The sequence below is a fragment of the Anser anser genome, assembly GCF_964211835.1.
Source record: "Anser anser genome assembly, chromosome: 1".
In the NCBI taxonomy this organism is placed as follows: Eukaryota; Metazoa; Chordata; class Aves; order Anseriformes; family Anatidae; genus Anser; species Anser anser.
In genome coordinates, this window is record NC_139720.1 from 130304096 (window position 1) to 130314025 (window position 9930).

Consider the following 9930-nt stretch of genomic DNA (forward strand, 5'->3'; position numbering starts at 1 on the left):
TTATTGTCATATTTTTTATTTATTGTTATTATTTATTTTATAATAAATAATTTTACTTTATTATTTATTTTATAATAAATAAATTCCTGTTTCGTGTACAACCTCTCCCAACAACAACTAAGGCCACTGGCCGACGAGACGGAAAGAGGAGGGGAAACCCCGACAACTCCGCCCAACGGCCGCCGAGCGACCGTTGCGCCCGCCCCGCCTCCCTCCCTTTCTCCCTCCCGCCGCCCCGCGGCCGCTCCGATTGGCCGCTCCTTTTCCCGCGTGACCCGGCTCCGGGCGGCGATTGGCCGCGGCGGGCCGGAGGGGCGGGCCGGCCGCGCGGTTACCGTGGCGACAGCGGCCGTACCCGGAAACGTGGAGGGCGGCGGGGAGCGCCCGGGGAGCCCCGGTGGGCGGCCGGTGCGGGCGCGCGCGCACGCTCCCCCTCCCCTCCCTTGTTCAAGGGTGCCGCCCTCTTAAAGGGCCCGCGCCAGGCATGGCCGGGCCCGGCGGGCCCGATGGGGCGGCGGCGGTCGTCGGTCCGTGATGGCGCCTCGGCGCTCCCCGGGCAGCAGCGGGCCCGAAATGGCGGGCGGGGGGCGGGCGGCGGGGGGGGTCCCAGCGCAGAGCGTGTGCATGGTGTCGGACTTCTTCTACCCCAACATGGGGGGCGTGGAGAGCCACATCTACCAGCTGTCGCAGTGCCTGATCGAGCGGGGCCACAAGGTGCTGGTGGTCACCCACGCGTACGGCGGCCGGCGGGGCGTGCGGTACCTGACCAACGGGCTGAAGGTGTACTACCTGCCGCTCCGGGTGATGTACAACCAGTCGACGGCGACCACCCTCTTCCACAGCCTGCCCCTGCTCCGGTGCATCTTCGTGCGGGAGAGGGTGACCGTCGTCCACGCGCACAGCTCCTTCTCGGCCATGGCGCACGACGCGCTCTTCCACGCCAAGACCATGGGGCTGCGGACGGTGTTCACCGACCACTCGCTCTTCGGCTTCGCCGACGTCAGCTCGGTGCTCACCAACAAGCTGCTGACCGTGTCCCTCTGCGATACCAACCACATCATCTGCGTCTCCTACACCAGCAAGGAGAACACGGTGCTGCGAGCGGCCCTGGACCCGCGGATCGTCTCCGTCATCCCCAACGCTGTGGATCCCACCGACTTCACCCCAGACCCCTCCAGAAGGGATGACAGGACCATAACGATCGTCGTGGTCAGCAGGCTTGTTTACAGAAAAGGTAATGGGGGCTAAAACACAAGCCTGTCCTCGTTATCGCGTTCTATAGACTATGGTAAGAAAGGTCTTGGAGAGTTACCAGGAACATGGGATTTATGGCGTGGATTGAAGTGGGAGTTTCACTACTTCGTGAGCTGACAATGTTGGGCTTTTGTGTCTCTGCATGCAAGAAGAAGGAATCCACACTTTAATTTGCACGTGTTGGATTTAGAGGTCTGTTTTTCTTCCAGCATTGCAGGTGCTGGAGTTTATGAAGTGAAAGGTTTGGCTTAAATGGAAGGTATGGTCTAGGCCCTGATCTATGTATTCTATTAAAAATGATTCAACTGTTTTTTTTTTTAATCAAGCAACATCAATTTAAGTCATTGTTCATCATATTTGTCTCCTAATAGATCACATATTGTTGTGGTTTTTTGTTTGTTTGTTTTGTTTGCTTTCTTTTTTCTTTTTAAGAGTTTTGTGTTCAGCAGTACAACTGCGCAAGAGGCTTTTCCCATCCTGAGTAGCGCTAACACAGTAGGCTACATCATGATAACTTCTAACATCAAATACAATAACAGCTTGTCCTAAATTCTGTTCTCTTAGGTATAGATTTGCTTAGTGGTATAATTCCTGAGCTCTGTCAGAAGTATCCAGAGTTACATTTCTTAGTTGGAGGAGAAGGACCAAAACGAATTGTATTGGAAGAAGTCCGGGAAAGATACCAGCTACATGACAGGTTTGTTCTATGCATGTTTATGATCTTTCACTGAACTTTAATGGTGGGAAAGACAACAACAACAACCTTGCTTGCTGCCTTCCTTCTCCTCCCCAAAAAAACAAGCCCCAAAAACCTGAGGCTGGAGAAGATGAGAACTATTGAAGGAAGGCACAACAGATAGACCAAACACTGACTGAGCCCTTGCAGAGTTGGACTATGATCCTGCAAGTTGACCCTATATGAACTTTCATGTGAGTCAGAGAAAATCTGAATTAGACATCGATTTATTGTTTCTCTGAAATGGCAATGTTCAAATCACATCTCCTGGATTACCATATGGTATGAGGTGTTAGCTAGTTTGTGTCACTGCTGCTTTTAAGGATAACTGCTAATAATTTTGGAAGTTTCATTCTTGTTGACAACTCTCTACTTTGCTTCATTTAACTTTTTTATTTCAATGTGGTACTTTTCAGGGCAGGACTTATCCAGTACCTGCCCTTGTAGTGCTACAGAGGTGTTCCTTGGTGTTATTGTGTCACCAAAATGTTTCCATAATGCATATGCATCTGTATATTTCTTTGAGTTTTTGTCGTTCCTCGAAGATAGTTCTATACAGGAAGCAAAAGGTTCTTAATTTTCCATTTCCTGTTGCCTGTTCTGTACTTCAGTCAGTAATTCCTCCTTCTGCGCCTCCCTGTTATGAAATATCAGGGGTTTTTTTGTTTTGTTTAGTGTGCTTCCTTCATCCTCTTCTGGTTTCCCAGCATCTCTTCAAAAGAATAGGTCCTGATCACTGATATCTTAAACATTTTTTTGCCCTTGGACTTTGAGATTGATCACACCTCACACTGAAAATTCAGATAGTATCTAAGCAGAGAAAGAGTGATAAATCTTAATAATTAGCTGCATGAAGCTGTGTTCTCTTCCAGAAACAGCAAGCTCAGTAGCAGTGTTTTGAAGATGGTTACCACATTAAAACAATTGCTGGTCAAAATTTAGAGAAAACAGAACAAAGGTGTCTGTGCTGCTTCTCTCTATATAAATAAGCGTGTACTACTGGAACTCATTTTTTTTTTATATGTGCTTAACATTATATGGCGTTATTACAGTACAAATCTAGTGTTTATCTTATATTTTTCTTATATGCAGGGTGCGTCTCCTAGGAGCCTTGGAACACCAGGATGTAAGAAATGTTCTAGTCCAGGGGCACATTTTCCTCAACACTTCCCTCACCGAAGCCTTTTGTATGGCAATCGTGGAAGCAGCAAGCTGTGGCTTACAGGTAAAAAATAAAGAAGAGACGATCTTAACTACCTAGAATGCAGGTATCAATTTTAAACAAACTTCATGATTAAATAATATGTGCTTGTAACATTTTATTTCATTTCATCTGAAGCTCCGTCTTTACAAAGGTGAGCAAGTATTACCCACACTTACAGATAACCTGGAAGCTGAGACAGAATGGTTTATGGAAACTGCTTACGCTCCCAGGAGAAACTTGTACAGAGTTGGGAATACATGTAGATCTGTTAATTCTCAGATCTCTGAACAAACCAGACTGCCTCTCCAAAGTGCTATTTTGTATGTACTCCTCTGCAGAGTAAAGAGTGCTTGGTGTTCATGAATGCTTACTTTGATGCTGCTTAATGAGGAGTTGCATGGGTTACTTTGGTCAGTCAGACATATTGAATTACCAGACTAAACCATTGTTTGACACCTGTTTTCTTCTTGAACCAAGATCTGACATACATTTTATTTATTTTTAACTGAATGCAGGGATTCAAGGTAGGAGAAGAGGGTTAGAGAGAGAAAGAAGACACTACAGTAATCACGTTAAGAGCTCTTTCTGGCTAATATTCAGCTCAATTTACAAAGTGACAGCTAAAAGCAAAAAGAAATGAACAACCATAAAGAACTGAGATTCTCACATTTAAATCTAAAGAAACTTTTTTATTTTTGAAAGACAGTATTGATACTGTCTTTCAACAATGAAGTACTGATCTGATTGATATTGTTATCACTATCTAATTTATATGGTCAGCGATGGGAATAGGGGAGAGAATTTGGGGTGAAACCAGGACACTTACAAACAAGAAGTATAGAAAACGTGAGGGACTTTTTTCCACTCCAACATTTTTTCAGATTAGTTACTACGTATTTGTGGCATTTGTTCTCCAGTCATTTGTTTCCTTCTGTAGGGGTAGGAAAATTCTGTGGTTTTCCTACTGTTGCCTGCTGTTTAGGGATGATTAAAGAATACGAATCTTAGTAGTTTCTATTTTCCCTTTAAAAACAGTAATTACTGAACTTCTGAAGAAATTTTTGTAAACGTTCAGTATCCTACAAATCATAAACTGAAGGCGATGTCATAAAATTGTCCTCTCCAAGTATAGGTAACAGTTTTCGTGAGGAACTACGGAGAGAAGATCCAAAATGTAGTTACACGGATCTAGTTGTGTATTGTGACAAACACCTTTAGGAAAGATGTCTCATTAAACACACACTAGGCTAATCCTTCTGTCTTATGCTACCAAAGAATCACTCCGAACATCGCTAAAGGTAATCTGCTGTGCTAGGCCCTTTCTAGGGCTTAGACCTTCAGTTCACATATGTAGGTAAAACTCCCAAAGCTTGATACCAGTCTTTGCCTTCATGGCAACCAGTCACTGGATTTTTTTTTTCCCCTCTTCATCCTCAGTGCTGAATCTAAACAATCTAAGCAGTGTAATAGCAATATCATCTCTGGACTTTATTGCTATGCAACATATGTAGTGTTTATTCTGTTTCTTTCAAAGGTTGTGAGTACAAAGGTTGGCGGGATTCCTGAGGTGCTTCCAGAGAGTCTCATTATTTTATGTGAACCTTCTGTGAAATCATTGTGTGATGGTCTAGAAAAGGCAATCGCCCAGCTCAGATCGGGAACACTACCGTCTCCAGAGGCTGTTCATAATAAAGTAAAGACATTTTATACATGGAGGGAAGTAGCCGAGAGAACTGAAAAAGTATGTATAATCCCTTTTTTTTTTTTTTAATTCTCTTAAAGTACGTTTCTGAAAAGTGGTTTCTTTGAAACATTACTGTGTGTTCTTTTTGTAATTCTTCAGTTTAACTTCTGATTGTTTTCCATCAAACACATGGTTTAAAAAGGTTCACAAAATACTTCCCTTTTGCCAAATACTTCCCATTGTTTTTCCTCTATTTGTATTTTTTTCTATTACATAACTACTGGTAAGTATTCTGAAGAAAGCCTAGACCTTTAGTTACATTTCTAGTCATATTTTTTTCTCCCCAGAGTCTTCACAATAAGTAGCTCTTCTGGCATAGCTGGAAAACATGCTGTGTAAGATGTATGAAGAGATAGAGTTCATGACACAGTTTTGTCTGTGGCATGCTAATGAGTGGTTTAAAATGATGCGAGGTAGCGTAATGCCAGCAGACATAGCTGAATAAACATGAGCTATGGATGTAATGAAAATAAATTATCATGCTTTTGAAATCATATTTCAGAATTAGATTTGTGCTTTGGTGTGAAAACTCCGTCATTAGCAAAGAATATTAACTGCAATAATTTATTAACTCCTGTGGAGATATGTCTCTTTTGACTTTAGCCCCTATGTTTTAGGCAAGAGAGTAGTTGAAACAGATACATCTTAATAACGTTGTACTGTGACTCAGATACATATCTCTCTTACTAGTCTACTTGAAGAAGCGTCATATGCAACCAGTTTATCTGATTTTTTTCAAGTACTGTCAGTACAATTCATCTTATGATTTTTTTAAGCTTCAAACAATATTTCAGGTGCAAAGTTTTTATAGAAGTTAGCCTAGGTTTCCATTTCTTTTAGAGCCCTTCCCTAAGAAATGAAACCAAACTTGGTGAAGGGAAATATTAGCATAACTGGAAGAAGGATGCATAGAACTTAGGTTGTACAAAGGAGAGTTGTTTGTTGGCTCATTGCTGATGTATTTGTAGGATGAAGTCTGTAATGTTCTCAAGGACAAAACTCTTTTGAATGATTTAAGTCTTGAGTCATGTATAGTAGTTTTCTGTTCTATGAAACACTGGACCGGTGGTTGTAGTTAATATGTATATTGTCACTAATACCATGTATTTGCTTTCTGCATTCATTGAATTTTATCATACTAGTGTGTCTTTAAATAAAAATCAGAATCCTATTCTGATTTGCTAGACTGCTCAAATACAGATATTGGAAGATTGCCCACCCAGCTATGTATTCATCCATCTTCGTGTTGAAAATCTCGTAACTGCGTGTTCAGACTCAGTGCTTGACTGGTGTGTCTAAGAGATTAGAATCCATTCCATTAATTCAAAAAACTCTCTGTAAGATTAGATTAGAGGCAAATTATGCTGTCTTTCTATCTAGTGAAATACTCTCGAGGGCTGTCATAAAATAGAAGATTTCTTTTAATTTTTCTCCTTAACCATTGCATAAATTCTTTAAATTTCTGGAATACTCATAAATCATTTTAAACTTGCAAAGCTTTTTGTTGTAATATTTGTCACATCTAGTTGTTAGGAATAGATACTGTATTTTGCACACTGACAACAAAGCTTGATTTTTGAGGTAGAAGCAACATCACTCTTAAGATTTCACTCTCTCTTTTCTCCTTTTTAGGTATATGAGAGGGTTGCAGGTGAAAAGGTTTTACCAATGAATGAGCGACTTGACAGACTAATATCTCACTGTGGCCCAGTGACTGGGTATATTTTTGCTCTTTTTGCTGTTCTGAACTTCCTCTTCTTGGTGTTTCTGAGGTGGATGACTCCAGATTCCATTATTGATGTTGCAATAGATGCCACAGGTCCTAAAGGTGCATGGACTAAACAGTATTTTTCTGGGAAAAAAGGAAGAGTTAAAGAAGAACCTCCAATCTCCTAAAATGCTCCAATGGAGAGAAAAAATGCGTTGGTTCCTAAAGGTTTTAAAGCTTGCTGTTAGAGACAGTACTTTTCAAATTCTACGGTTTCTTTCTGAAGTTCTTTGAAAGAAACTTGGTTAAATGTGCTACCTCAATTTAGGATTATGTTTTAATTTAGTTTTGGATTCTTACAAGTATATGGACATCTCTTTTGCACTTAAAGCTTGGGGGGGGGGAACGTGGATTTTTACATGTGTCAAGAGCCTTTGAGACAAAAAGATTAGATTTTTCTCTATAACTTGAATAGTACAGACAGTGAGTGTAAACTTTTGTGATATTTGGAAAAGCAAAACACAAAAATTACATCAGTTTACAGTAGTCCCTGTCAATTCCTGATATTTACTGTGATTTTTGAGACCTATTTAAAAAAATTAAATATTGAACAAAACATACCTTTTTTTTCCTAAGATGAAAATGACACTTGAAGGTAGTCATACTAAGAAATTCCACAGTAATAATTAATTTACTGTAAATTCATTATTACCATGGAAATTTCAGAGACTTAGTTCCAGCAGTTGTGTCCCAGTGACAATGTTTTGCATGCACAGCAATATTATATTGAAGTTTGTCCCTAATGAAAATTAGGTCATTCTGTTGCCAAATCAAAACTCCATAAAGAACGTCTGATATTTTCATCACAAGTATCCTGTTAACTAACACATATGAAAGTGAGGTAAAGCTTATGTCTTTTTTTTTAAAGTACATAGGTGGCTTTTGTAAAAATACATAGGTGAAGGAATGATGTTACTTAGATTAAGATGATAATAATTAGCCTTCAGAATCAGCTCAGGCCTGAAAACACCTCCAGCAGACTATGCCAAAGTATGAAGTAACGTGTGTTTGTGTGTGTGTGTGTGTGTGTATCTCAATGAGGGAGAGAAAGAAATTTGTGAAGGGCTTAACAAGCCTCAACAAGCACCATCATATTTTCTCTGGTGGTTTTTTTTTCTCCCTTCTCCTTTTGTTCCCCTGCTTTTGACGTAAATGGCATTTCAGTCTGTCTCTGGGAGGGACAGTGTTTAGTGTGCATGATTTCACCTAGACCACACCAGAGACACTGTCAGACAGGTCCTGCAAGTTAAATCTGGGGAAGGCATCCCTTAAATGGAAGTAACCAACAGATAGGCTTTTCTTGAGGGGAAAAAAAAGTTCCTTGCATCTGGTAAGTATATCAGTAAGTAATTTATAGTTGGAACAACAGGCAGCAGAATGTACAAATGTGAGAGGAGGCAAATTTCTCTTGTTTACATCAGACAACCCTCAAACTACCCCCTGCCTAATGCCCTGGGTTAATTTCCCTTTCAAGCATCACTGAAGACTGAAAGTCTTATGATTCTGTGACCCTGAGTATTATGTATCGTTGGCCAATGTATTAATATTTAATCTGTGCAATATGAAAATACTGTTTTCAAACTCTTGAAGGGTAGTATTTGAATCACAGCTTCTGTCAATATCATCTTGTTTCTGTAGAGATACATTTAATTTATGACATTTGATAATTTCATTGAACATATTTTCATGAAACTTGGAAAGGTAATGCGAAATACATGCCATATACAAAGTATTTTCTTTTGACAGAATTTTTAGCCTTTGTTACACAAAGTACAATATGCATTGTCTTACAACTTGAATCATTCAAACTACATTAAAGATCGAGTTTAGCTAAAATGGTGCCCCACATTATTGATAAATGGGTGGAATAAAGGTAATATTTTACTTTTTTAAAAGTTACGTTTTTATAACAACATTCTAGTTTATAACAAATTTTTAAAAATGCTAATTACCATTCCAGGAAATGATGTATTATTTTTTTAATCTTATTTTGTTGTTTCTGGTTTATTTCTTCTTTTTTTTTTTCCCCACATCTGCAAACACAGATTTAACCATGACGATCTATTCAAAATGCTTCTGTTTTTTTTTTCTTTTGTGGAATATTGTGTACTTATGAATAACATAGTAAAACCTTGTTTTAGTCTTGTATAATTTATAGTTCATCGAAATGTTTATTTCCTTTTCAAAATAAAATGGGTGTTTTTCATTAATATGTGGGAACATACAATTAAAAAGTACAGAAGTATACTCCATACTGCTGCTTTCCATCACTGGTGGTTGGACTTATTCTGATAAAGGTGATGATTAAAAAAATGTTTTACACAAAGAGAAAAATTTAATCCCTAACTGGTTTAACTATGAATATACTGTTTCTCAAGTAATACAACTTACATTGTGCATAACTCTTGCAGGACTGATTCACTTGCCTACTTCATGCAGTAGAGTAAGGGATGATGTCACTGTCACTCAATCATTTACAGCTTTAAAAAGCAGCAGTGGGGAAAATGGAAAAGTTTTAAAAAAATAAAGTAATCACAATAATAAGAAACTGAGCAGAGATGATGAGTCTATTTTAGGAATACTTGTTGAGAAGTGAATAAAAATTTAATAAATCTAAAATGTTTTGGTAGTGCTTGTAGGAATGTTTGATGATTGGGAAATACTAAGAAAATGTTACCAAATAGATGATGATACTGAGTAACATCTTTCATAGAGCAAAGCCTCCTGTGTGGAGGAGGAGGGAACACCCAAATCCTGTCTATACAGAAGCTTCATTGCTGCCATTCATAGAAGGGACCGGGTAGTGCACTCAGAAGTGTTTTGAACAGATTTATTTTAGTGATGAAAATCTTGCATTGGTTGGTAATGAAATTGTATCCCACAAGTACAAGGAGAAATTGTGTTTCCAATGCGTTATACACGGACACTGTGAATTAAGGTGTAGACAGCATGTTGATAATGGAAAATTGTATGTAAAATCAGAACAAGTACCCAATGAACTATGAATGTAAGATTCACTTTATAAACTGTGTTTTAGATGATCTGGATAGATCTGTAAGAAGGTAACTGCACTGTAATGAACATATCTTTTGTGATCAACATTTTATGCATCTTTAAAAAACAAGCAAAAAAACACAACTTATTTTACCCCTTTTGATATTTACTTTGCTTTGCTAGTCCTTTTATTCATATCTACTTCAGCTTATAAAAAAATAAGTGTAAAA

The 9930-nt window shown here is 39.1% G+C and overlaps 1 protein-coding gene across 1 annotated transcript; it reads left to right on the forward strand.

Annotated features, from left to right (window-relative positions):
• The first annotated feature begins 354 nt into the window (after window positions 1–354).
• On the forward strand, window positions 355–9325 carry PIGA (phosphatidylinositol glycan anchor biosynthesis class A). Its single transcript, XM_083822692.1, has 5 exons — window positions 355–1234; window positions 1819–1951; window positions 3083–3215; window positions 4729–4935; window positions 6571–9325. Exons 1-5 carry the CDS (start codon window positions 535–537, stop codon window positions 6832–6834), a joined length of 1437 nt encoding a protein of 478 aa, XP_083678818.1. The 5' UTR covers window positions 355–534; the 3' UTR covers window positions 6835–9325.
• The last annotated feature ends 605 nt before the right edge of the window (window positions 9326–9930 follow it).

What these genes read in the sequence shown, in the direction of transcription:
- PIGA (XM_083822692.1), top strand. Translation starts at nt 535, where the DNA reads ATGGCGCCTCGGCGCTCCCCGGGCAGCAGCGGGCCCGAAATGGCGGGC. An exon ending in CAGCAAGCTGTGGCTTACAG is followed by an intron (nt 3,216 to 4,728) that starts GTAAAAAATAAA and finishes TTTCTTTCAAAG; the next exon opens with GTTGTGAGTACAAAGGTTGG. An exon ending in TAGCCGAGAGAACTGAAAAA is followed by an intron (nt 4,936 to 6,570) that starts GTATGTATAATC and finishes TCTCCTTTTTAG; the next exon opens with GTATATGAGAGGGTTGCAGG.